Source organism: Danio rerio, chromosome 8 (assembly GCF_052040795.2).
Source record: "Danio rerio strain M-AB ecotype USA chromosome 8, GRCz13ab, whole genome shotgun sequence".
NCBI classification, from domain to species: domain Eukaryota; kingdom Metazoa; phylum Chordata; class Actinopteri; order Cypriniformes; family Danionidae; genus Danio; species Danio rerio.
This window is the reverse complement of record NC_141028.1, coordinates 37,771,853-37,799,153: the sequence shown is the minus strand read 5'-3', so window position 1 is coordinate 37,799,153 and position 27,301 is coordinate 37,771,853. Positions and strand designations below refer to the sequence as shown.

The 27,301-nt window shown below is 38.8% G+C and overlaps 3 protein-coding genes across 6 annotated transcripts; all 3 read right to left on the bottom strand.

Annotated features, from left to right (window-relative positions):
• Positions 1–206: 206 nt before the first annotated feature.
• LOC147842753 (E3 ubiquitin-protein ligase RBBP6-like) lies at positions 207–1,992 on the bottom strand. Of its 3 annotated transcripts, none has more exons than XM_087264991.1 (7): positions 1,547–1,992; positions 1,355–1,451; positions 1,176–1,251; positions 941–1,029; positions 804–864; positions 562–701; positions 207–466 (listed from the first exon to the last, which is right to left on the bottom strand). In XM_087264991.1, the coding sequence occupies exons 4-7, from the start codon at positions 973–975 to the stop codon at positions 292–294; spliced, it is 411 nt and encodes a 136-aa protein (XP_087121117.1). In that variant the 5' UTR covers positions 976–1,029; positions 1,176–1,251; positions 1,355–1,451; positions 1,547–1,992; the 3' UTR covers positions 207–291. The 3 variants fall into 3 exon arrangements, with proteins under 3 accessions (XP_087121117.1, XP_087121115.1, XP_087121116.1); XM_087264989.1 differs by having other exon boundaries at positions 1,645–1,992; XM_087264990.1 differs by lacking the exon at positions 804–864 and having other exon boundaries at positions 1,645–1,992.
• A 7,824-nt stretch (positions 1,993–9,816) lies between these two features.
• On the bottom strand, positions 9,817–12,002 carry LOC141375706 (E3 ubiquitin-protein ligase RBBP6-like). Of its 2 annotated transcripts, XM_087265038.1 has the most exons (7): positions 11,669–12,002; positions 11,388–11,484; positions 11,209–11,284; positions 10,974–11,062; positions 10,837–10,897; positions 10,595–10,734; positions 10,239–10,499 (listed from the first exon to the last, which is right to left on the bottom strand). In XM_087265038.1, exons 1-7 carry the CDS (start codon positions 11,826–11,828, stop codon positions 10,325–10,327), a joined length of 798 nt encoding a protein of 265 aa, XP_087121164.1. In that variant the 5' UTR covers positions 11,829–12,002; the 3' UTR covers positions 10,239–10,324. The 2 variants fall into 2 exon arrangements, with proteins under 2 accessions (XP_087121165.1, XP_087121164.1); XM_087265039.1 differs by lacking the exon at positions 10,837–10,897 and having other exon boundaries at positions 9,817–10,499.
• Positions 12,003–23,345: 11,343 nt separating this feature from the next.
• On the bottom strand, positions 23,346–23,799 carry LOC147842752 (E3 ubiquitin-protein ligase RBBP6-like). The gene is made up of 2 exons (XM_087264046.1): positions 23,640–23,799; positions 23,346–23,446 (listed from the first exon to the last, which is right to left on the bottom strand). The coding sequence occupies exons 1-2, from the start codon at positions 23,797–23,799 to the stop codon at positions 23,346–23,348; spliced, it is 261 nt and encodes an 86-aa protein (XP_087120172.1).
• Positions 23,800–27,301: the final 3,502 nt, after the last annotated feature.

The following is a 27,301-nucleotide window of genomic DNA, read 5'->3' as shown; positions in this document are numbered from 1 at the left end:
CACCTGACATTAAAGACTGAAGTAAGAACGCTGAAAAAAACCCATCAGATTTTAGCCCAGAAGAGTTTCTCTTTTCCTAAATTAAAGCAAAACTTCATGATATTGTGTTTATGAATTCATTCGTGTGTGTGTGTGTGTGTGTGTGTGTGTGTGTGTATGTGTGTGTTGCACTGCTGGAGTGAAGGTTAACCAGTCCACACAGTTCATGCGGCTATAATCTTTATTATCTTTTATTAATAAACTATGTACAATATTTACACGTCGGCTCCAGGTCTCTTGGATGAAGGTCTCTCAGCGACGTGGTCTCTTCTGGTCGCCGCGCGTCTCTGGTGAAGATGGGGAGCGGGACCGTTTCCCTCCGGCGTCCCGGACCGAAGATGCCGCACCTGCTGAGGACGAGGAGGGCAAAGGCTCGGTCTGGCAGGAGAAGGACGGCCTCTTTCTCTTCTCAGCAGCATAGGCCTCACTGAACAGATCGAGCGCAAACACACACAAGCAGACATCATGTGAGATTTGGACAAACACTAGAACATGCGGCTATGCCAAGTACAGTTTACTCACGCGTCTATGATGGGAATGACGTATCGGCCGCTGCCGTCTATCATGACTCCCTTTCGGTCTGGGTCGTCCACCTCCAACAGGAAGCTGCGGGGAATCCCTGTGCTCTTCCGGATGCGCTTGTGCGGCGCGGAGCGGCTGCCCTGTGAATTGAGGAGTGACAGTCAAACTCTGAGCAAACAATCTGACTGATGAGGACAAGAGCTCAAGTTCACAGCAACCGTGAGCTTGGAAAACCCAGTTACCACATTAGTGGGGCAGTGCCTAATGTGGTGTCCCGGGATCCCAAGCAGCCTCATGGCCTCACTAGTGAACATCAGAACCATGAGAATCAGCTCAGACATCTCTCACAAAGCAAACCTGTCAGTGTCTGAACGCTCACCTGCTGGAGTAGTAGCACAGGCTGGACTGGTACATCACCGCTTTCAGCTTGTCCTCCTCTGACGCCTTTGCCTCAGCCAGATTCTCAGTCTGTTTCACAGGCATTTGCACATTTGAATCTTTTTCACCCTCAACCCTTCAAACAATCTCAAATCTCCCTAAGAAGCTGAGTGCGTGTGCGTATATTGTGTGCTTTACATTGCGTTTTGCTATTGTGCTATTCATTTGTTCAATACCTTCAACAACTGCTCCAGTGAGAGGAGTGAAGGATCAGCTCTAGGTGAAGGTTCACGCCAGCGTCCAGCTTGATGTCTGCAAAACAAAGGAGCTTGTGTGACTAAGACACCAGGGACAGACCAGGAGTCTTCATATAACATCTAACAGAGGACGCGTGTGCTCATTTCACAGCACTTACCCAACAAATCTTCTGTTTGAGGACTTCAGTCCCGCCGCAGGGATCCGTCTGATGATGACCGACGTGTTTTTAGGGATGAGAGCATCATCTGTGTATTCTGACAGCAAAATAAAATCAGAATCAGCACATAATTATGGAGCACGGTATACTTTGAGAGCCATTAGCCTTTTAAAACAGTCAAAACATCCCTACATGTCAGCATCAGCACCACCTTACAGCTTCCAGAAGTGTCTGATGTAACGCATCTAATGTTAGCGTAGAACAGTTGAAGTGTCTTTTCCTCAACTCACCTTCATCAGTCTGGGCGTTGCTGATCTTCAGCTGGCAGAACTTCAGCCTCTTGCTCCTCATGATCTGCCGCTTCAGCTCCCCCGCGCTGATGTTGAGGCCTTCAAACTGGAGCGAGTCGTAGGTGAGTCGACTCTGGAACCTGTAGTGAACACAAGACATACTGAACACAAACACAAAGCACAGCGTAATAAAAAGGGTCAAACCTGAGTGATGGGAACAGCAGGCGATCAATCGACGTATCCAACGATCAATAATCTGGAAAAATTGTCACGGAGGACGCAGAGATCAGATGCCAATCGACACAGCGAGATTCAAACAACACCCACAGGACGGTTGTCATGGATGCTGATGATGAACACGTGACGCATGCGCTGTACAACTTCCGGCAATATTATTATTATTAATATTAATTTTATTGATAGTAGTAGTAAAATCATTGCGATAAGTATAATAAAATAAACAGCAGAACAGTTGGCCATCTCTGAATAATACACAGCGACGTTTCCCTACACGAACGATTCAGGCCTTCGCCAAGAAGACTCGGGTGAGTCGATGATTCAGGGATTGATTCAACTGTCCGTTCATCCTATTGGCTTCTTTGGCTGAATGAATCGTTCAATGCTTTACTCAAATGAAGCGGCCTCTTGCTGCCACCTATTGGGGGTTTGCTTTTTTGTTTTCAAAAGTACTTTGACACTTTTTTAAAGGCACCTTTAAGTTCATTTTTGCACAAAAGCTCGTCTCTGTGCGTTCCAAATGGTTTGAAATTTCCTTAGCACATGGTTTTCTTGATGCGTTTGAAATTTTCAATGTAAATCCACTCGTACTTGCATTTGATCTTTATTATGCCTTAAAATCAAAACTATACTAAAGGTGTCTTATCCAAATGCAGATTTTCATTCAAAACGTTATGACAGAACCATATTACTTTACAGTGGCCCATGGATATATATATATATATATATATATATATATATATATATATATATATATATATATATATGTGTGTGTGTGTGTTGCTTGTTTCTTATTTACCCATGCAGTGACTTTTAGGCATAAATACTATGTAGGCTTGCTAAAGGGTTGCATGAGAAATGTCATCATCGTGAGAGCTTGACTTTTTTTTTGTCGCTGCCTTTAGTTGTGGTGAAATGAGATGCATCATGTCGTTTATCTGTTTGTGCAGTCTGTACCTTCATTTCTGAATCGTGTGGCATCGTACTTGAAGCCAAGTCATTTAGCCCAAGGCATAGTTGTCTTAGAACGAGTAGTTTGCTGATCAAATTCCACATTTTGATGAGGCAAAACACATCTTGGATGTTTTAATTACTATTTTAGGTGAAAAACAAAACAATGAGATTTGTGTAAAATCTAAAGTTAACCAAGTCCAGCCCGCCATCTTGTCCTGCCTCTCAGTTCTCTTAAGCCTTGGGCCGGCTCTGTGAAGTGGCCTCTTTTGGGCTCATCATTGAAGACCGGACGAGCTGCAACATTTCGTTCTGCCAGGTTCTGGGAGTAGATGAGCATGTCATCGCTCTAGACTATGGTCAACTTGTGAAGTTACTCATACACCTCCGCTCATGGCATATTACCATTAAAATGAAACTTTTCCAGCAGAATATGACGCTCTAAAAAAAAAAACTCCATCGGCACTGGTAACTATGAAAAACACGACTGAGCACTAATGGTACACTCAACAATTTACACTGACATTTGAAGGATCACCTGACATTAAAGACTGACGTAAGAACGCTGGAGGAACATCAAATTTTATCACGGAAGAGTTTTTTTTGTCTCTCTCAAATTAAAGCAATATTTCTTAATCTTGTTGTTTTTTTTTTTTTTTTTTTTTTTACTGTACAGTTGCCCCAGGTGTTTATCAGGTGTGATGCCTGCTCATCTGACCTTTGACCTCGGCACTCAACTGCTGCCAGTTTTCTTTCAATGCCATGAGATTTCTGAATTCTACATGCAGGAACCGATGCATTCTTTTTTTTCCTTTTTTTTTTTTAAACAAAACAGATATGGCAGACACGGCCAAACATTGAAACTTTGGAGGGCATTAAGGGGGAAAAAAAAGCACAATATCATCAAGGGGAATAAAAGGTTTGATCAAAGCGTGCGTTTACACACGTTCATTTAAATATGGACAAAACCAACATTGGGTTATTTTTGTTATTAGATTTAAAATGCACGGACCCTATTTGACCCAGTGTTCATATATACATATGTTTTTATGAATGAATATTTTTGCATATAAAAGATAATAAAAGACTGACTAGACAGATTAGATAGTTTAATAGACAGATTGACACGTGTAGTCATTCGTTCCTGTGTATTTGATGACTAGCTTCCAGCAGTATCTGGCTGCAGACTTGCATGCAATCTGAGACACAAAGCACTCAGCGGAGCTAGTGAGGTCACTGTGAGAGGCGGGGTTAGGGGTGCACACTCACTGACAGCCTAGATTTAGCCTGGTTTTAACCAAGCCGTCTATTAGACTTTTAACCCTTATGTATTGTTCATATTGTTCAAGTGGCTGTTTTTGCCCCCAATGACCTCCATTATAACTAAACTTGTTTTAATTGCAAAGCCATGACACCAGATAGTAACTCATTCTTTATTGTTGGTGGTTTCCCTGTTGGGATGAGATAAAATGAGTCATTTTTACTTTTGATGGTCAGTTGGCACCTTTAAACACCCCAAAAAAATGCTTGCTGGGATGGTACCAAGAGGCTGTGCTCACTTCTGGACAGAGGGGGTGTAGACTTGCAGCTAGTGCCGATAAGAGGTGCAGACGCTGAGGCTGTTCTGTACGCGAGTGTTGAGGTTTTGAAACATCAGCTGACAACGTGTAGGTAGAGAGTAGCAGGTTCTGGGAGTAGATGAGCTTGTCACCGGTGTAGACTTTGACCGACTTGTGAAGTTACTCACAAGACCTCCGCTTATGGGACATTACCATTCAAATGAAACGTTTCCAGCAGAATATGACGCTTTAAAAAACTCCATCGGCACTGGTAACTATGAAAAACACGACTGAGGGCATGCGCAACGGACGGTGATGGCTGCTTAGTGAAACGCGCTCTGCTTCAGATGTCCTTTTCTTTTATAAATATTCCTACTGAGCTTTAAACTGAGGTTTTAAGTATTCGCTTTTGTTAAGAGACGTCAGAGATGGCATCCAAACGAGAATTGCTACACTCGCCCTCCAAAAAACGACCTAAAGATGACGAACGCCTTCACGACGCCATTGCCGAGATGCTCGAACAACAACTGAGCGCTATAAAGCTAAGTATGTCTGCGATCGTTCGGGAGGAAATTTCAAAGATTTCTACACGTCTTAACTCCCTGGAAAATGATGTCAAAGCGGTCGGCGACAGACTGGATTATATGCAATCCACAGTGCGCGATATTAAAAAGGATTCGATTGCCAGCACGTCGCGTGTGGAGGAGCTACAGGAGAAACTTTGGCTTTACGAAGACAAGGCCAGACAAAATAATCTAAGATTGGTGGGTTTACCTGAAGGCGCGGAAAGCAGCAATGCAATTCAGTTCCTGCAGACCCAGATTCCTAAGTGGCTGCCGGCCTTGCAAGGGAAGGTGATCGAGATTGAACGCGCACATCGCCTGTACGCGAACGAAGATTCCTCCAGAAAGAAAGCGCGCACTTTGATTTTCAAACTTCTCCGGTACAATGACAGGCAAGCGATTCTTAAGGAAGCCAGAAATTCTTCATCCCTAAATTACGAAGGAACCAAACTATGGTTCTTCCCCGATTACAGCAAGGGCACGTCTCAAAAAAGGAAAGTCATGTCAGAAAAAAGGAAACGTCTCCAACAGTTGGGCATTGAGTCTTTCTTGTTATACCCAGCAGTGGTGAAATTGTTAAACGGCCGTGAGCAAATTCTCTTCAAAACACCCACAGATCTGGAGAAGTTCGTCTCATCGCTAAATGCTGACACTCCGATGGGAGAAAACCTGACGGCGCGATCAACTGACTAAATTTTGCCTCATATAAAGGGTGCTTACTACATATTTCAAGTAGGAATTTAAGTTGTATTACTGATATGGACATTTGATTAGGCGAGACACGGCTCCCTGGGTATAGCCGCGCAGCTCGAGCGCATGGCCTCGAATTTGTTTATTTTCCAGGCAGGTAAGAGAGACTGTATTCTCTCTCTACAGGCTGCCATTTATATTTTGTTTATTCTGTTTTTATTTAATTTAATCATTTCGTTGTTGTTAACAGGGTTTGCTTTTTCTTATTATATATTCAATTTGATGGTTCTCTGGGGTGACATTCTTGATTACATGTGTGCTATTTATGGGTTTAAAATGATCACTGTATCTGTTAAGTGTTTAATCTATGCGTTCTGTTATGAATGATATCAACGTGATATCGTGGAATGTCAATGGCTTGAATTCACCGGTAAAGAGAACAAAATGCCTGGATTATTTACATCGCAAGAGAGCCGATATAGCTCTCATACAAGAATCCCACTTCAGGGCCTCAGATGTTACTCGTTGTCAAAATAGACATTTTAAAATTATAGCCGCTTCATCTTACACTAGCGCTTCAAGAGGAGTGCTAATACTTCAAAATAGAAGATTCCCATTTATATTAGAGAAATCAGGGAGTGATGATCATGGGGCGATCACATATGTTTTGGGATCCTGGAATAGTTTAAAAATAGCTTTTGTTTCAGTCTATGCCCCAAATAAATTTGACACAGTTTTTTTTCCTTCGCTTACCAAGCTCCTCCTTAGCTTTGGTGACTACAATCTGGTAGTGGGTATGGATGCTAATGCAGTTGTCAATCCCTCTATTGATAAGTCTCTCTCCGCACCGTCCGCTGTACACAGTGACCAGTCTTCCCGGGCATTGAATGAGCTTATTTTGGATAATGACTTGTGTGATATCTGGAGGCTGCAGAATGAAAAATGTAGAGACTATACCTTTTATTCTTCCCGACACAAGACATTTACAAGAATAGATTATATTCTTATATCAAAATATTTAATTCAGAGTGTAAATAACATAGGTATTCTCCCCATGCTCATTTCAGACCATTCGGCAGTAATTTGTAATTTATCACCCCCTACAGGATTTCAAAGGACAAAAAGGTGGCGCTTTAACACAACTCTGCTACTGAAAGATGATTTTATTAAACAGTTATGAGATAATCTGACCATGTTTCTTTCAGAAAACTCCAGTTCAGCAGTTAATCCGCAGATTTTATGGGAAACAACCAAGTGTTTTCTGAGAGGGAACTGTATATCATTTGCCTCCTATGAACATAGATCTAAAACTAAAGAATTAAATCATTTAGAAAAACAAATTAAAATAATAGAGAGAGACTTAAAGGAAACTTTTTCAGAACAGAAGAGCAGGATTTTAGGAAATTTAAAATCTGATTGCAATGCAATTTTATTAAGAAAGGCAGAATTTTTGATTCATCGCACCAAACAAAATTATTATTTTAATGCAGAACGACCCACTAAATTATTAGCTTTAAGGCTGAAACATAATGAGGCAATGTCATCAATAACAGCCATTAAGGATAGTATGGGCACCCTGCATACTGCTCCGGACAAGGTGAATGCTACATTCAAGAACTTCTATGAGCATCTTTACAGTTCCGAGGTGGGGATAGAGGATCAACAAACAATTGAATTTATATCAAAACTAAATCTCCCTTGCCTAAGTGATGAGCAACAGAAATTTTTAGACTCTCCAATTACATTAAGTGAAGTAAAAGAAGCTCTAGAGTCAATGAATAAAGGAAAGGCCCCGGGCCTAGATGGTCTACCCCCAGAGTTGTATTTGGTGATATGGGACTTGCTAGGACCACTCCTTCTAAATTCCTTAAATTTTGCAATAGATACAGGTTGTTTTCACAGAGATCAGAATACTGCCCTTATCTCACTGATTTTAAAAAAGGGAAGGACCCCTTTAGCTGCTCTAGTTACAGGCCGATTTCACTAATCTGTACAGACACTAAGGTTTACGCAAAAGTTCTAGCCCGCCGTTTAGATCAAATTGCCGGTTCTATAATTTCCCATGACCAGACAGGCTTTCTTAAGGGTCGCTCTGCTATGGATAATGTCAGACGACTTTTAAATATCATGGACAAGTCCAAACTTACTGAGGATCAAAGTGCTATTCTCTCACTAGATGCAGAGAAAGCCTTTGACCGGGTCGAATGGACATATCTCTGGTCAGTTTTGAAGTGTCTGGGCTTTGGTCCAAATTTTATACATATGGTACAAACTCTGTATCGTAATTCAGCTGCAAGGGTGTCAACAGGGTTGAGCTGCTCAAGTGCTTTTCTGCTGGGCAGAGGCACAAGACAGGGCTGCCCATTGTCACCATTGTTGTTTGCCCTTTCGTTAGAGCCTTTGGCCCAGGCAATTCGTCAGGATCATGTAATCGCCCCTATCATTATAGATAATTCTAAACATCACATCTCTCTGTTCGCTGATGATATTCTACTATATATGTCAGATACTTCTACCTCTATTATTCAATGTCCTAAAATATTTAATGATTTTAGAAAAGTGAGTGGGTATAAGATTAACTGGGAGAAATCTGTACTAATGCCACTGTCGGGGAGAAGTGATATCACGTCAGTGCCCGCTTCAATTCCAGTTAATAGCGCATTTACATATTTAGGAATTCAGATTCTTCCTTCACTTCAGGTGATGGTCAAACAAAACTATAGTTCCTTATTCAACAATATCAGACAGGACCTAGAGAGATGGGGCGCACTATTACTCTCTCTGCAAGGTAGGATTGCGATTATCAAAATGAATGTTCTACCTAGACTTCTATTTTTATTTACCATGATTCCTCTTTCTCCACATAAGACGTTTTTTAAAGAAATAAATTCCATTATAACTAAATTTATTTGGAACAACAAACGTCCTCGAATTAAACTTAAAACATTACAAAAAACACCTGCTAAAGGGGGGTTGGCAGTTCCTAACATTCAACTATATTTCTGGGCATGTCGACTGCGCAGTCTTAAGACTTGGTTGGAAGTAGATGCTGATATTGCTTGGCGTAACATTGAATCATCTGCTGTGCATCCACACCGACTACAAGATTTGTTATTTACGGGATTACCTAAGAAAGTAAAAAAAATTGATAATAGAATAGTGGTTGACTCCCTTAAAATATGGTATGATGTTTGCAAATTTACTGGATGCACCAACAAATTTACAAAAGAATCTCCGATTTGGAACAATTATCATTTACAATCTGGGGGTAAGCCCTTTATATATAAGCTGTGGTCAGATCAAGGTATTTCTGTGTTGGGTGATATCTTCGACAACCAGGGCTTGAGGTCTTTCCAGGATTTGAAAGAAGGTTACAATCTCCCCGGACATTCCTACTTTCTGTATTTAAGGCTGAGAAGTGCAATGCGCGCTTATGGAGTTCCGTGGAACTGTAATTTGGACAATCATCCATTGCGGGACTGTGTGAATTTCTCTCAGTCACGTGGATCAATCTCATGCATTTACAACAAACTGCTTAATTATGACTCTGTTGCACTCCCCATCATCACAATATGGGAAAAGGAACTGTCCTCTTACCAACTGAACTGGGACTAGATATGGGAAAGTATCCAGGTGATGTCTAAGAATCCTGCCCATCAACTCATACACTATAAACTGATCCACAAGGCTTATGCAACTCCATATGTGCTTCACCGCATGAAACGGTTACCTACCCCTTTTTGTACACTGTGTAATTCAAACTCTGTGGGGACATACATGCATATGTTTTTTGAATGTCCACTTATCAGTACATTTTGGGATAAGGTATTTCAAACTACTTCAGAATTGTGTGAGATGTTCATTCCCAAATACCCTAATATCTGTTTATTGAATGATGATTATGATCTAAACCTAAACAATTCCCAACGCAGGATATTTCATACTGCACTAACTGCAGCCAAGAAAGTTATATTTAAAATATGGCATGAACCCTCATTTCCAGCGGATAAAATTGGGCTTATTGAACTAAAAAATATTGCACTGTTAGAACGTTCCACTGCAAGAATTAACAGAGCTAAACCCCATACAATCAAAGCATGGTCCGATTTTATTGAGAAAATTTCTTATATAATAACTAGTTAATTCTCACCCCAGAGTTTTTTTTTTTTTCTGTGTATTGTTATTCATTTATTATTGTAATGTCTTTATTTTATTATTATTATTATTTGTAATTTCTTTATGTATTTTTATTTAATGCAAACCCTGGCTTGTATATAATTGTTGCTAGCTATGTATGCTGGCTTTGTTCTGCAATAAATAAATAATCAAAAAAAAAAAAAAAAAAAAACACGACTGAGCACTAATAGTGTACTCAACACTTTACACTGACATTTGAAGGATCACCTGACATTAAAGACTGAAGTAAGAACGCTGAAAAAAACCCATCAGATTTTAGCCCAGAAGAGTTTCTCTTTTCCTAAATTAAAGCAAAACTTCATGATATTGTGTTTATGAATTCATTCGTGTGTGTGTGTTTGTGTGTGTGTGTGTGTGTTGCACTGCTGGAGTGAAGGTTAACCAGTCCACACAGTTCATGCGGCTATAATCTTTATTATCTTTTATTAATAAACTATGTACAATATTTACACGTCGGCTCCAGGTCTCTTGGATGAAGGTCTCTCAGCGACGTGGTCTCTTCTGGTCGCCGCGCGTCTCTGGTGAAGATGGGGAGCGGGACCGTTTCCCTCCGGCGTCCCGGACCGAAGATGCCGCACCTGCTGAGGACGAGGAGGGCAAAGGCTCGGTCTGGCAGGAGAAGGACGGCCTCTTTCTCTTCTCAGCAGCATAGGCCTCACTGAACAGATCGAGCGCAAACACACACAAGCAGACATCATGTGAGATTTGGACAAACACTAGAACATGCGGCTATGCCAAGTACAGTTTACTCACGCGTCTATGATGGGAATGACGTATCTGCCGCTGCCGTCTATCATGACTCCCTTTCGGTCTGGGTCGTCCACCTCCAACAGGAAGCTGCGGGGAATCCCTGTGCTCTTCCGGATGCGCTTGTGCGGAGCGGAGCGGCTGCCCTGTGAATTGAGGAGTGACAGTCAAACTCTGAGCAAACAATCTGACTGATGAGGACAAGAGCTCAAGTTCACAGCAACCGTGAGCTTGGAAAACCCAGTTACCACATTAGTGGGGCAGTGCCTAATGTGGTGTCCCGGGATCCCAAGCAGCCTCATGGCCTCACTAGTGAACATCAGAACCATGAGAATCAGCTCAGACATCTCTCACAAAGCAAACCTGTCAGTGTCTGAACGCTCACCTGCTGGAGTAGTAGCACAGGCTGGACTGGTACATCACCGCTTTCAGCTTGTCCTCCTCTGACGCCTTTGCCTCAGCCAGATTCTCAGTCTGTTTCACAGGCATTTGCACATTTGAATCTTTTTCACCCTCAACCCTTCAGACAATCTCAAATCTCCCTAAGAAGCTGAGTGCGTGTGCGTATATTGTGTGCTTTACATTGCGTTTTGCTATTGTGCTATTCATTTGTTCAATACCTTCAACAACTGCTCCAGTGAGAGGAGTGAAGGATCAGCTCTAGGTGAAGGTTCACGCCAGCGTCCAGCTTGATGTCTGCAAAACAAAGGAGCTTGTGTGACTAAAACACCAGGGACAGACCAGGAGTCTTCATATAACATCTAACAGAGGACGCGTGTGCTCATTTCACAGCACTTACCCAACAAATCTTCTGTTTGAGGACTTCAGTCCCGCTGCAGGGATCCGTCTGATGATGACCGACGTGTTTTTAGGGATGAGAGCATCATCTGTGTATTCTGACAGCAAAATAAAATCAGAATCAGCACATAATTATGGAGCACGGTATACTTTGAGAGCCATTAGCCTTTTAAAACATCCCTACATGTCAGCATCAGCACCACCTTACAGCTTCCAGAAGTGTCTGATATAACGCATCTAATGTTAGCGTAGAACAGTTGAAGTGTCTTTTCCTCAACTCACCTTCATCAGTCTGGGCGTTGCTGATCTTCAGCTGGCAGAACTTCAGCCTCTTGCTCCTCATGATCTGCCGCTTCAGCTCACCCGCGCTGATGTTGAGGCCTTCAAACTGGAGCGAGTCGTAGGTGAGTCGACTCTGGAACCTGTAGTGAACACAAGACATACTGAACACAAACACAAAGCACAGCGTAATAAAAAGGGTCAAACCTGAGTGATGGGAACAGCAGGCGATCAATCGACGTATCCAACGATCAATAATATCGATAATCTGGAAAAATTGTCACGGAGGACGCAGAGATCAGATGCCAATCGACACAGCGAGATTCAAACAACACCCACAGGACGGTTGTCATGGATGCTGATGATGAACACGTGACGCATGCGCTGTACAACTTCCGGCAATATTATCATTATTAATATTAATTTTATTGATAGTAGTAGTAAAATCATTGCGATAAGTATAATAAAATAAACAGCAGAACAGTTGGCCATCTCTGAATAATACACAGCGACGTTTCCCTGCACGAACGATTCAGACCTTCGCCAAGAAGACTCGGGTGAGTCGATGATTCAGGGATTGATTCAACTGTCCGTTCATCCTATTGGCTTCTTTGGCTGAATGAATCGTTCAATGCTTTACTCAAATAAAGCGGCCTCTTGCTGCCACCTATTGGGGGTTTGCTTTTTTGTTTTCAAAAGTACTTTGACACTTTTTTAAAGGCACCTTTAAGTTCATTTTTGCACAAAAGCTCGTCTCTGTGCGTTCCAAATGGTTTGAAATTTCCTTAGCACATGGTTTTCTTGATGCGTTTGAAATTTTCAATGTAAATCCACTCGTACTTGCATTTGATCTTTATTATGCCTTAAAATCAAAACTATACTAAAGGTGTCTTATCCAAATGCAGATTTTCATTCAAAACGTTATGACAGAACCATATTACTTTACAGTGGCCCATGGATATATATATATATATATATATATATATATATATATATATATATATATATATATATATATATATATATATATATATATATGTGTGTGTGTGTGTGTGTTGCTTGTTTCTTATTTACCCATGCAGTGACTTATAGGCATAAATACTATGTAGGCTTGCTAAAGGGTTGCATGAGAAATGTCATCATCGTGAGAGCTTGACTTTTTTTTTGTCGCTGCCTTTAGTTGTGGTGAAATGAGATGCATCATGTCGTTTATCTGTTTGTGCAGTCTGTACCTTCATTTCTGAATCGTGTGGCATCGTACTTGAAGCCAAGTCATTTAGCCCAAGGCATAGTTGTCTTAGAATGAGTAGTTTGCTGATCAAATTCCACATTTTGATGAGGCAAAACACATCTTGGATGTTTTAATTACTATTTTAGGTGAAAAACAAAACAATGAGATTTGTGTAAAATCTAAAGTTAACCAAGCCCAGCCCGCCATCTTGTCCTGCCTCTCAGTTCTCTTAAGCCTTGGGCCGGCTCTGTGAAGTGGCCTCTTTTGGGCTCATCATTGAAGACCGGACGAGCTGCAACATTTCGTTCTGCCAGGTTCTGGGAGTAGATGAGCATGTCATCGGTCTAGACTATGGTCAACTTGTGAAGTTACTCATACACCTCCGCTCATGGCATATTACCATTAAAATGAAACTTTTCCAGCAGAATATGACGCTCTAAAAAAAAAAACTCCATCGGCACTGGTAACTATGAAAAACACGACTGTGCACTAATGGTACACTCAACAATTTACACTGACATTTGAAGGATCACCTGACATTAAAGACTGAAGTAAGAACGCTGGAGGAACATCAAATTTTAACACGGAAGAGTTTTTTTGTCTCTCTCAAATTAAAGCAATATTTCTTAATCTTGTTGTTTTTTTTGTTTTTTTTTTACTGTACAGTTGCCCCAGGTGTTTATCAGGTGTGATGCCTGCTCATCTGACCTTTGACCTCGGCACTCAACTGCTGCCAGTTTTCTTTCAATGCCATGAGATTTCTGAATTCTACATGCAGGAACCGATGCATTCTTTTTTTTCCTTTTTTTTTTAAAACAAAACAGATATGGCAGACACGGCCAAACATTGAAACTTTGGAGGGCATTGAGGGAAAAAAAAGCACAATATCATTGAAGAAGATTTCTATTCTCTCAGTGTGAAGTATTTTCTAAGTGTAAAGCAGTTAATTTTCTCTTCACAAAATGTATGCAGCAAACATGCCAGCGTGTGTTAAAAATACAGTGATATGTCTGTGTAAGATGAGTATGCCATTGCCTGTACAGGAGCAACACTAGGAGAAGGCTGAGTGACTGATTGTGTAGAATAACTGAATATGTAAAGCACTGATCATATATGTTAAATACTTCTATGAAGCTATATGTGTCAGAAGTTAGAATGAGTAACATATTATCAAGTGATTATCCTATCATGACAATGTATGTAAACACTTAGTTCCTTTGCATAAGTTGCATCTATACTTTGCTGACATAGACCTGTAACATCTCTGCTGACATGAGCTAGTGGGCTGAGAGCCAAGAATAGCAGGACCCCTTAGACTAGAAACCTATTCAAAAATGGTCAAGAGTCAAAAAGAGACTTAGGGGTGTGTCAAATAATCCTGTATAAAAATTGTAACAAACACAGATACTTCAGAAGGTGCAGGAGAGACTTCAGAAGGTGTCCAGGAGAGACTTCAGAATGCTCTGGGGTCTGCTCTGCTCTTTCTCGGCTTTATTATGGAGAATAAAGTCTATTTTCTGATATTCAAAACCTCTGGTCTGATAATTTGTAATTGATAAGTCAAAATTTACGACAAATGGCGCCCAACGTGGGGCTCGAAGAGACGATCGGGTGACACTGGACATGCTGGGGCTTGGAGGAAAAACACAAATATGTGGCCACGATAAAAAACGGTAAGCAATTTTCGCTTATACGTTTGTGTTTTTTCTGCCAAGGACCTGCTTGTAATGGTAAAAAGTCACTTGAACTGTTTCTCCAGCTATAACGAACTACAAGTAAAACTAAAAAAGTAAAAGTAAAGATATAAAAGGAAAACAATGAGGTTTTGAATACCAGAAGAAAATAACAATTTGCATGCAAATGATCTGTGTTTTCCTAAGAGGGCCTTGACGGATAGGATAAACGTTAACTAGTAACTGTTACTCATGTTTGGGAAATTTTTAATATAATGAAGAATATGTATAGAGCATTTTTAAGTTTTGAGAGGAAGTTCTTAAAGTGTGGTGACAGTTAAGAGATTAAAACAGATTAATAAGGTATAGAGAGAAGCGCGCAAAGACCTCGGAGTACCCGTTCTGTTTTAATAATGATAAATATTATTATTCAGGAGGCTGGGGGAAAAAAGGCACAAATCCTGTGAAATGCTATTTTTATTGTAAAACAGTAAAAACGGGAGCAGAAGTAACAGGTCACTCAAGAGGAGTGTAGTGTAGTGTATTTATGTAATTGTTAGTATTTGTGTATTTGTCTGTGTTGGACTGAAGATACTGGTATGCAGAAGCTACCACCTTTGCTCTAGAGAGAATAGAGGTGAGGTTCAGGTTACACAGTGTAAGAGATGAGGTTAGGACGAGTGAGAAGTATGATTGTGTTTAGAAGTATGGTTGCAATAAGAGTGAGTTTAAAAGAATTATCGTTTTATATTATAATATAAAAGAAAAACTGCATATGTTGTGTGATTTAAGAACAATAAGAATAGAGATTGTTGCAGTTTAGGGAAGAGATTGTGATACAGAGGAGGTTTAAGCCTCATAAAATTAATTGTTATCATATTGCATTTGAAAGACACAGACTGAAAAGAACAATATACTAGTTAAACATTTTTCTGAATAATCTCTGTGTGTTTGAAGTGTTTTTAAGTATAAACTAGGCAGAGAGGTGACTGAAATTCCTGACATTTCGACAGTCTGGAAGAAGGTCTGCTTCAGGAGTGGTAAGAATCTGTCTATTTTAAGAACAAATGTTTCACAGGACAGATAGAAGCTAAAGAGTAAAGAAATATTATGAGGTATTAAATAAATAAAAATATAAAGTAATGTAATAAGATAAATGAAATAAGAAAATATACATGATAGAATAAGATTTAATAAATAAAAAGTGTTAATAAAAATGCAACTAGAAGCTATACTAATAAATATTAAGAAATAAAAAATTGAAGCATGGAAATAACTACATATGGAGATTAATAGTTATATTGATCAGGAAATAAATTTACTAAATCAGTATAAATAAAAATAGATAAGTTAGTTCTTTGATAGAGAATAAATTAGAAGAGAAAAACTTTGATGAATATGGATTAATTGAAGAGTTAATGATCAAATGTTTAAGGAAAATAAGCTTAAAAAATTAATTAGGAAAATCTAAGAGACAAAAATGCTAATTTTTGAAAAGGAAAAGAAGCATAGGAAAATGGAGAAAAAAGAAGTCCAAACATTGTTTAATAGAATTAAAAGAGAAGATGTTTAAAAATATATATTAAACAGATACGATAAAAATTAGAAAAAACAGTAGCATTTTGAAGAAAATAAGATTTGGCTTTAAAATGAAAAATTATGTTTAAGTGCAATGAAAAAAATTGTTGTGGAGTAATTTGACTGTTGTCATCTGTTTTAAAGTCAGCTACAGGCTGTCATCTGAGCCAACGGCTATTTGTAGTAAAAGCAGTGAGTTAGATGTAAAGCATAGACACTGAGGAGACATGAAAGAACATAATAGTGAGTTCAAAAATTTTATAGTGAATATTTTATGTACTTAAAAAGTGATTGAAAATTAAAAATTGCATTTCAAATTGGAAAAATGCTTAAAGTAAACAAACATGTAGAGTTAAAATAGTACTATGAACTCTAAGCTATTGCAGTAAGGATTTTGAACAGTTATATCAGATGTAAGCACCATGTAATGCTGGTGAATTAAAAACAGAAATGTTAGAGAAATTAAAATAGTGTAAGATGTAATGTTACTAGTGAGGAAACACTAGAATAAGATTAGGAAAAATAAGTGAAGCACAATCTGAAGCCAAAGAAATTAATAAGAAAATTTAACAAATAGAAAATTAAGCATATTTACATATGATAAAAATGATTGAGAATTAGAAAAAATAAGTTGTTAAACAATAAACAAAATAGATAAATAAATTAATTAATTAATAAAAAAAATTGATAAAAGGAGTCTTTATTTGATGAAGGAAAAAATGGGGAAAAAAAAAAAGAGTCATGAGCTAAATTCTATATATATTAATTAAGAGGACATAGGGATGAACTTTGGGGGACTGTAGTCTTGTACCTACCAGACATCTCTGAGTACACTGGCAAATGGAAAGGTGTTTGAAAAACAAAGAGCAAAATGGCTGTGGACACTTGTGACATGAACTTTTTGCCCAGGATTTACTGAGGACTGAAAAAGCTACATTTGTTCAGAGACATTCAAAAGAGACACTAACAAGAGACTGATGAACTGATCAAAAAGAAAAAAACGCTCCACCAGAACTTTACATCAGCTGAATCAAAGAAAAGAAGCCAGCCCAAAGAGAGAGGGGGAAACACAGTGCCCTGACATGAAGGAATTTCATCAGGACACCACAGAAAAGACTAGCACCATCTGTGAACTAGTTGTCTCAGGTTGCGAGGGGGGATAGTCTGACAGTCCATCTCAAAGTAGCTCCTAAAGTCCAAATTAAGTTCAAGCATTACAGAAGGAAAATTAAGAACAAAAGTTTAGCTACCCATTCTTGTATCAAATCAGACTCCTGTCAATTTGAGAGAAAATATTATCATGCAATTGTTTAAGTAAGAAAAAGTGTTATAAGGTAATTTTAAGGTGAAACTTTAAATGATGAAATTATATATTATGATGAATGGTAAATAATTTGAGTTTAAGTTTCAGTAGGCTTAATAAAAGTTCCTTAAACATAGAATGATAAATTACAATGCAGGGTGGTAACTAAAGAAAAAGAAAAATAACTAAGTATTTAAATTAAAATTAAGTAAAGGAAATATCTTAGCATAATTATGTTATGACTGGCCTAAATCAAGATTGGATATTGAAAACTGGAAAGAGATTCAAATTTAGAAAAATGATTACAAAAATGATACAGTTAAAGGGAAGATTGAAATAACAATTGAAATAAATTCATTAAACATGATAAGGTCAAAAAGTAACAGTTCTAAATTACTAAAAGAAAAATTGAAAGAGAAAAGTGTTTAAGAAAGCAATATAAGGAATTAATAAGGAATAATAGTTAAAACAGAGCAAAAAGAAATTTACAAAACATACAGTAAGTTTTAGTCAGCTGATAAAAAAGTGCATCACAATTGTATAAACAACTAGTTTAATGGGAGTGCCTTAGGAAATAACTATGAGCCAAAAGAAAATAACTCAAAGATAAAAAAGGAATTAATATATAGATTAGAAAATAAATTAGCAAAGAAAGAAGTATCAAATTCCAACTAAATGATTGTCATTACAGGACTGAGATGCAGATAAAATCAGCCAGCACAGTGAGGGTTAAAATGGATTAGATGCAGATCTGTCCAGAAAGAAAACCACTAAATGATGAAATAGGTATTAAACACTATTGAAAAGTTTGTGTAAAAATAGGAGCACTAATAGAAACATCTAGATACTGTAATATGCAATCTGTCCTAGACATTTCTATCTAAAGTCAATTTCAATGGAGTTAAAAAATTATAAGTAACTAAGAAGATTTAATTGAAGTTAATGTGATAATTAAAATAAATGGTTAATCAAGACAAATAAAAGAGGCTTAATGTTGATAATATGATTTAAGAGCAATCAATAGGAGAAGATTTTCCACCTGAAGTTCATATTGTATGTGAAGATATGTTCTTTTGGATGGTAAATATATCAAGTGCTTAGTTTCTATTGAGTTTATTTTAGGTAACTACCAGAGGAGGGTAGAAACTTGTTTGTACTTGTGTAGCTTGATGAATAGCAAACACTGTATACACCAGAATGCATAAAGGGTTAAAATTAGGGAAAATATCTTGGGATGAACATTGTCACAATATGTGGATGATTGAATTATCTGCAACTTCACATAGCTCTAGTTCAATTAAAAGACTTGAGTGGAGACCATTGCTCCAAACAGTGAGATGATGACTGTTTTTGGTGTTGACTGGATAGAGAATTATTCTGTAAACAAGCACAGTTGAGAAACTATGATGAGTAGATGATTAGAGGTAGCATCAGGAGCAGATTATGAAGCAGGGATAGTTATTACATCTGTGACAAAAGAAGTACTTCCTAAATTTTGAAATGCCTTCAGAAATAAGTTCATAATGGGTTTGCATTCATGAAGTTAATGAATGATCAATAAATAAAAACATCTAAAGGAGTATGAAAAATTATGAATAAAGCAAAAGAGAGAATAATTGTATTATGCTCAATTACCAGAAATGGCTGAAAGAGATGAAGATGATCCATCAAGACCAACGCTCAATGAAATATGTGAAAATAATAAACTTAATGGGATTAATTTGCTAACAAGTGCATTGGTGAGTGATGGCATGGAAACTGACAGAAACAGGCATCTAACACTGCATCGCATGAACTGCTATTGGGTCGACCCTTGAAAGAAACCTTGCAAGAAACAGCATGACCCTTGCAAGAAACCACAGGAAACTTTGCATAAAACCTGGCATATAATCTCACCTATAACCTTGCATAAACCTCTTGGAATGGTTTGCAAAGATGTCTAATGCAGTAGGGACTTTAATAAAGAAACAAATAATTGCCATGTGCAAAGCGATATCTGTGCAGGAAACCAGAAAGGAGCCATGTGAGAGAGCAGTGATACAAGGTCCAACTGGTCTAGGTGATTGAGTCTATCTGTGGATGCTCTGGAGAGCTCAGGAGGAAAGGACCATATCTGGATGAGGGCAAATCCAACAGCTGCCAAAGGGGATGCCATTGATGAGGTACCAATGCCTCAAAGGAGCGAAAGGAAACAACTCCAGCAAGGGAAAGCTGACCGGAAACAGATGAGCCAGAATATTGCCAGCTCTAAGCTACGAAGTGCAACATGTGGAAGGAGAAGTTTATCAGAACAAAGTAAAGAGTGATTCTGATAATATGCCTGAATACCACATACAGAAGTGCCACAAGTCAAGGGATGATGAATGCACAACTGCAGATTTCAGAACTCAGACTCTAAACCACACATCTCCATCAACATCTTTTCAAAGCTTAATGAAGATGCTGATAGCTCAGAAGAAGAGAAATAAGGATGAGCAAAGATCAAGATCAACATTTGATGCTTTTTACGTTTGCATATTGATTTTGTTTGCATATTGCTTTCATGGTACCTATATATAATATCACTTAAGTATATTCTACATGAGTGTGAAAACTAGCAGCTAGCACTGAACCAACTGAATACTTATGCTTAAAACTTTATTGTCTTTGATGTGTTTAGGGAAAACAGAGTACAGTCTTTTACTTCCTTCAAATCGACAGGGAAGATGTTTGGCTGGACTTCTGTCAAAGTACGGTGGCATAATCTAGTCAATTGATAACAGCTATGTGGCTAATATCAATCACTAGATAGAGGTAATTAAGAGAACTGGATTATGAAATTGCACTTTGGGGTTAAAAGACAATAATATTAAGACTAAAGTCTTAAGAGGAGGGATTGAAGAAGATTTCTATTCTCTCAGTGTGAAGTATTTTCTAAGTGTAAAGCAGTTAATTTTCTCTTCACAAAATGTATGCAGCAAACATGCCAGCGTGTGTTAAAAATACAGTGATATGTCTGTGTAAGATGAGTATGCCATTGCCTGTACAGGAGCAACACTAGGAGAAGGCTGAGTGACTGATTGTGTAGAATAACTGAATATGTAAAGCACTGATCATATATGTTAAATACTTCTATGAAGCTATATGTGTCAGAAGTTAGAATGAGTAACATATTATCAAGTGATTATCCTATCATGACAATGTATGTAAACACTTAGTTCCTTTGCATAAGTTGCATCTATACTTTGCTGACATAGACCTGTAACATCTCTGCTGACATGAGCTAGTGGGCTGAGAGCCAAGAATAGCAGGACCCCTTAGACTAGAAACCTATTCAAAAATGGTCAAGAGTCAAAAAGAGACTTAGGGGTGTGTCAAATAATCCTGTATAAAAATTGTAACAAACACAGATACTTCAGAAGGTGCAGGAGAGACTTCAGAAGGTGTCCAGGAGAGACTTCAGAATGCTCTGGGGTCTGCTCTGCTCTTTCTCGGCTTTATTATGGAGAATAAAGTCTATTTTCTAATATTCAAAACCTCTGGTCTGATAATTTGTAATTGATAAGTCAAAATTTACGACATCATCAAGGGGAATAAAAGGTTTGATCAAAGCGTGCCTTTACACACGTTCATTTAAATATGGACAAAACCAACATTGGGTTATTTTTGTTATTAGATTTAAAATGCACGGACCCTATTTGACCCAGTGTTCATATATACATATGTTTTTATGAATGAATATTTTTGCATATAAAAGATAATAAAAGACTGACTAGACAGATTAGATAGTTTAATAGACAGATTGACACGTGTAGTCATTCGTTCCTGTGTATTTGATGACTAGCTTCCAGCAGTATCTGGCTGCAGACTTGCATGCAATCTGAGACACAAAGCACTCAGCGGAGCTAGTGAGGTCACTGTGAGAGGCGGGGTTAGGGGTGCACACTCACTGACAGCCTAGATTTAGCCTGGTTTTAACCAAGCCGTCTATTAGACTTTTAACCCTTATGTATTGTTCATATTGTTCAAGTGGCTGTTTTTGCCCCCAATGACCTCCATTATAACTAAACTTGTTTTAATTGCAAAGCCATGACACCAGATAGTAACTCATTCTTTATTGTTGGTGGTTTCCCTGTTGGGATGAGATAAAATGAGTCATTTTTACTTTTGATGGTCAGTTGGCACCTTTAAACACCCCAAAAAAATGCTTGCTGGGATGGTACCAAGAGGCTGTGCTCACTTCTGGACAGAGGGGGTGTAGACTTGCAGCTAGTGCCGATAAGAGGTGCAGACGCTGAGGCTGTTCTGTACGCGAGTGTTGAGGTTTTGAAACATCAGCTGACAACGTGTAGGTAGAGAGTAGCAGGTTCTGGGAGTAGATGAGCTTGTCACCGGTGTAGACTTTGACCGACTTGTGAAGTTACTCACAAGACCTCCGCTTATGGGACATTACCATTCAAATGAAACGTTTCCAGCAGAATATGACGCTTTAAAAAACTCCATCGGCACTGGTAACTATGAAAAACACGACTGAGCACTAATAGTGTACTCAACACTTTACACTGACATTTGAAGGATCACCTGACATTAAAGACTGAAGTAAGAACGCTGAAAAAACCCCATCAGATTTTAGCCCAGAAGAGTTTCTCTTTTCCTAAATTAAAGCAAAACTTCATAATATTGTGTTTATGAATTCATTCGTGTGTGTGTGTGTGTGTGTGTGTGTGTGTGTTGCACTGCTGGAGTGAAGGTTAACCAGTCCACACAGTTCATGCGGCTATAATCTTTATTATCTTTTATTAATAAACTAAGTACAATATTTACACGTCGGCTCCAGGTCTCTTGGATGAAGGTCTCTCAGCGACGTGGTCTCTTCTGGTCGCCGCGCGTCTCTGGTGAAGATGGGGAGCGGGACCGTTTCCCTCCGGCGTCCCGGACCGAAGATGCCGCACCTGCTGAGGACGAGGAGGGCAAAGGCTCGGTCTGGCAGGAGAAGGACGGCCTCTTTCTCTTCTCAGCAGCATAGGCCTCACTGAACAGATCGAGCGCAAACACACACAAGCAGACATCATGTGAGATTTGGACAAACACTAGAACATGCGGCTATGCCAAGTACAGTTTACTCACGCGTCTATGATGGGAATGACGTATCGGCCGCTGCCGTCTATCATGACTCCCTTTCGGTCTGGGTCGTCCAACTCCAACAGGAAGCTGCGGGGAATCCCTGTGCTCTTCCGGATGCGCTTGTGCGGCGCGGAGCGGCTGCCCTGTGAATTGAGGAGTGACAGTCAAACTCTGAGCAAACAATCTGACTGATGAGGACAAGAGCTCAAGTTCACAGCAACCGTGAGCTTGGAAAACCCAGTTACCACATTAGTGGGGCAGTGCCTAATGTGGTGTCCCGGGATCCCAAGCAGCCTCATGGCCTCACTAGTGAACATCAGAACCATGAGAATCAGCTCAGACATCTCTCACAAAGCAAACCTGTCAGTGTCTGAACGCTCACCTGCTGGAGTAGTAGCACAGGCTGGACTGGTACATCACCGCTTTCAGCTTGTCCTCCTCTGACGCCTTTGCCTCAGCCAGATTCTCAGTCTGTTTCACAGGCATTTGCACATTTGAATCTTTTTCACCCTCAACCCTTCAAACAATCTCAAATCTCCCTAAGAAGCTGAGTGCGTGTGCGTATATTGTGTGCTTTACATTGCGTTTTGCTATTGTGCTATTCATTTGTTCAATACCTTCAACAACTGCTCCAGTGAGAGGAGTGAAGGATCAGCTCTAGGTGAAGGTTCACGCCAGCGTCCAGCTTGATGTCTGCAAAACAAAGGAGCTTGTGTGACTAAAACACCAGGGACAGACCAGGAGTCTTCATATAACATCTAACAGAGGACGCGTGTGCTCATTTCACAGCACTTACCCAACAAATCTTCTGTTTGAGGACTTCAGTCCCGCCGCAGGGATCCGTCTGATGATGACCGACGTGTTTTTAGGGATGAGAGCATCATCTGTGTATTCTGACAGCAAAATAAAATCAGAATCAGCACATAATTATGGAGCACGGTATACTTTGAGAGCCATTAGCCTTTTAAAACAGCCAAAACATCCCTACATGTCAGCATCAGCACCACCTTACAGCTTCCAGAAGTGTCTGATGTAACGCATCTAATGTTAGCGTAGAACAGTTGAAGTGTCTTTTCCTCAACTCACCTTCATCAGTCTGGGCGTTGCTGATCTTCAGCTGGCAGAACTTCAGCCTCTTGCTCCTCATGATCTGCCGCTTCAGCTCCCCCGCGCTGATGTTGAGGCCTTCAAACTGGAGCGAGTCGTAGGTGAGTCGACTCTGGAACCTGTAGTGAACACAAGACATACTGAACACAAACACAAAGCACAGCGTAATAAAAAGGGTCAAACCTGAGTGATGGGAACAGCAGGCGATCAATCGACGTATCCAACGATCAATAATATCGATAATCTGGAAAAATTGTCACGGAGGACGCAGAGATCAGATGGCAATCGATACAGCGAGATTCAAACAACACCCACAGGACGGTTGTCATGGATGCTGATGATGAACACGTGACGCATGCGCTGTACAACTTCCGGCAATATTATCATTATTAATATTAATTTTATTGATAGTAGTAGTAAAATCATTGCGATAAGTATAATAAAATAAACAGCAGAACAGTTGGCCATCTCTGAATAATACACAGCGACGTTTCCCTGCACGAACGATTCAGGCCTTCGCCAAGAAGACTCGGGTGAGTCGATGATTCAGGGATTGATTCAACTGTCCGTTCATCCTATTGGCTTCTTTGGCTGAATGAATCGTTCAATGCTTTACTCAAATAAAGCGGCCTCTTGCTGCCACCTATTGGGGGTTTGCTTTTTTGTTTTCAAAAGTACTTTGACACTTTTTTAAAGGCACCTTTAAGTTCATTTTTGCACAAAAGCTCGTCTCTGTGCGTTCCAAATGGTTTGAAATTTCCTTAGCACATGGTTTTCTTGATGCGTTTGAAATTTTCAATGTAAATCCACTCGTCTTATCCAAATGCAGATTTTCATTCAAAACGTTATGACAGAACCATATTACTTTACAGTGGCCCATGGATATATATATATATATATATGTGTGTGTGTGTGTGTGTGTGTGTGTGTGTGTGTGTGTGTGTTTGTTTTATTACATGGTGGGGACCTCAGCATGATAGCACACTCACAAAGTGGGGACCAAAAACATAGTGGGGACCGATCGCCCGGTCCCCACTATGTTTTGCCTTTAAAAGACTCAGGGGGCGTTGCTGATATGCCTAGTGCAGTTTTTTCACTGATCCCCACCTTGACCATTTACCTGAATTGAGTGTGTAAGTGTGTGTCGGCGCACTGCTCTATAGCGGTCCTGTAGTCGGATGGCGGTACTGCACCCTGACACACACTTGACGCAATTCACACACTCTGCCTACTGCACATGCGCAATCTCATAAATGAATCCGACTTTAATCAACTTAATTAAGATCTATCATCAAATTATTCGAATTTTTGGGTAAGTTAGAATGTTTTTCACCATCATAATGTAATAAAATAGGTTATATGACAAATACTTATGTTGCATATTTTGACAGTTATCAGGTATAGTTAATTAAATGTTTTAACGAATTTCCTGGGTGTTTTAATCGATGTTGTTTCAAATTACGTAATAATATAACACTGATAAGACACAAACTACAGTTCGGTATGTAATTTAACTTGTTTACACGAGTAAAAGTTACTCGCGCTAATGTGCTAACTGCCCGGTGCTACGTGAGTCAGAGGCCGGGGTGGAGTGCATGAGCCGCGGTCAGACAGTCACCAATCACCGGGCGGCTAAATGGATCGACGGAGGATAAAACCATTAAAAGATGCGGAGAAACACATCACCAGCTCCACTGACAAGACCCATTCACTGGAAACCGAATATATAGAAGGTTACTAAGGTATGTTTTCATAGTTCTTGTATCGTACTTTTTAAATGGTTAATTGCTTTAAACATTTAACGTTAATCCTGAAATAACACTATTATATACTATTTATACGTTAATGTAGTAATATAGAGGTTATAATTAAAATGTGGGGCTATCTGGTCCTAGAAATGTACTTAATTTATTGTTCTATGACGTGTAGAAACGTTTTATTTTAGATAAATAATTATAATAAACTCCAACTTAGTGTAAAACATATATAAAAGTACATAAATGTTCACTGTGTGTGTTTTATTTATTTATTTGCTGTCAACTGGTAGCCTTTTACAATAAGGTTAAATTAGTTAATGCTGGTTAATGCATTTACTAACATGAACAATAAATAATACTTTATTACAGTATTTGTTCATGTTTGTTAACTTTAGTTAATGAAAATAAAGTTGTTCATTACTAGTTGAACACGCACAATGCATTAATTATTGCAATGCATTATTACTGGCACAAGCATGAATTTAGATTTGAATAATGCATTAGTAATTAGTAAATGTTAAACTGATTAATAAATGCTGTACATGCATTGTTCATTACTAGGTCATGTTAGTAAGTACATTAACTAATAAAATCTGATTGTAAAGTGTGACCTGTAAACAATTGAAGTGGAAAAAAAGTTCTTTAAAACTGTCCTAAGAAAGAAGAACAGGTGTTCAATAGTATTAGAACAACATTGAGGAAAGGTTCTGATCCACTTCAAAAGGTTTACTGTATTTATAATTCACACACAGAGAGGATGCTAATGTGAGGTTTTTGTAGTTTTTGAACCCTACACATTTCATTAAATCTTTTAGGTCAGAGTTTGCGTTGTCCACATTTATTAAAGGAAGTTTTGTGGTTGAGTACAAATGATAGAGCTTGTGGAAGCAAAGCATATATGAGATATAATAAAAATACTGTCTTTATGTTTGACTTTATATGATAAAACAAGAACAGGTGGTTAAGTGTTTTCCCCATTCAAATGTACATGTATATATTATATTTATTGTGTTTGTATTCATGCCATAGTTTAGCTTTTTATTGCTATGAGAGGGCATAATTAAAATGTTGCTTGCTCTTTTCTCTTAGTTTTGCAGCATTGATGCCGATCATGAGGACGATCTGCACCCTAACTGCACTGTCAATAAGATCGTTGTTCAGAGAAAACCTCATTTGTGCCTTTTTGCAATCAGGGATATTTTCTTTGGAGAGGAAATAACGTTTGACTATGGCGCATGTGATTGGCCTTGGAGAAAGGTTTGACATTTTGATTACTTAATACATTAATCCTTAATACATTCAGCAAAGCTAAGAGTTTTTTAATGTTAATATAGATTAAGGGTAAATCTGTTCAAAAATAAAGAGTTTGCATCATCCATAAGAGATAATGAAATCAATCTCTTAATATCTTCTTCTTGTCTTAATGGGTAAAAAAGTTTAATTAATTGGGTAATGCTTTACTTTAAAGGGGGGTTCATAAGACTGTCATGAAAGCTTTATAGTCATGACATGACTTATATAACAAAGCTGTTTTTAAATAGCTTTCATTGAAGGATGCCCATATGACTGCAGAAGAAAACTGCTCCGACAACTCTCTGATGAGGTATGTTTATTAGTATTATTATTATTATTAGTAGTAGTAGTAGTAGTAGTAGTAGTAGTAGAAGTTGTTGCTGTAGTAGTGCATTTAATTGTAATTATTTAACTTAGTGTGTGTCCTAATTTATGAACATATGCAATAGTGTAACATTGTGGGGACCAGAGGCATGTTAGAGAAGCTGTGAAACACACTTAGTCCTCAATACACACTCAGTACGGTCTGACATAGTGGGGACCGGAACCCTTGAGTACTGCTGTCTAACTAATATAAATGTTTTTATTTTC

Coding starts and splice junctions, on each gene's coding strand:
- LOC147842752 (XM_087264046.1), bottom strand. CDS start 23,799: ATGTCTTGTGTTCACTACAGGTTCCAGAGTCGACTCACCTACGACTCG. Junction 23,447..23,639: donor CAACGCCCAGACTGATGAAG/GTGAGTTGAGGA, acceptor TTTTGCTGTCAG/AATACACAGATGATGCTCTC.
- LOC147842753 (XM_087264989.1), bottom strand. CDS start 1,804: ATGTCTTGTGTTCACTACAGGTTCCAGAGTCGACTCACCTACGACTCG. Junction 1,452..1,644: donor CAACGCCCAGACTGATGAAG/GTGAGTTGAGGA, acceptor TTTTGCTGTCAG/AATACACAGATGATGCTCTC. Junction 467..561: donor GTCATTCCCATCATAGACGC/GTGAGTAAACTG, acceptor CGATCTGTTCAG/TGAGGCCTATGCTGCTGAGA.
- LOC141375706 (XM_087265038.1), bottom strand. CDS start 11,828: ATGTCTTGTGTTCACTACAGGTTCCAGAGTCGACTCACCTACGACTCG. Junction 11,285..11,387: donor TCAAACAGAAGATTTGTTGG/GTAAGTGCTGTG, acceptor TTTGTTTTGCAG/ACATCAAGCTGGACGCTGGC. Junction 10,898..10,973: donor CTGTGCTACTACTCCAGCAG/GTGAGCGTTCAG, acceptor GATGTTCACTAG/TGAGGCCATGAGGCTGCTTG.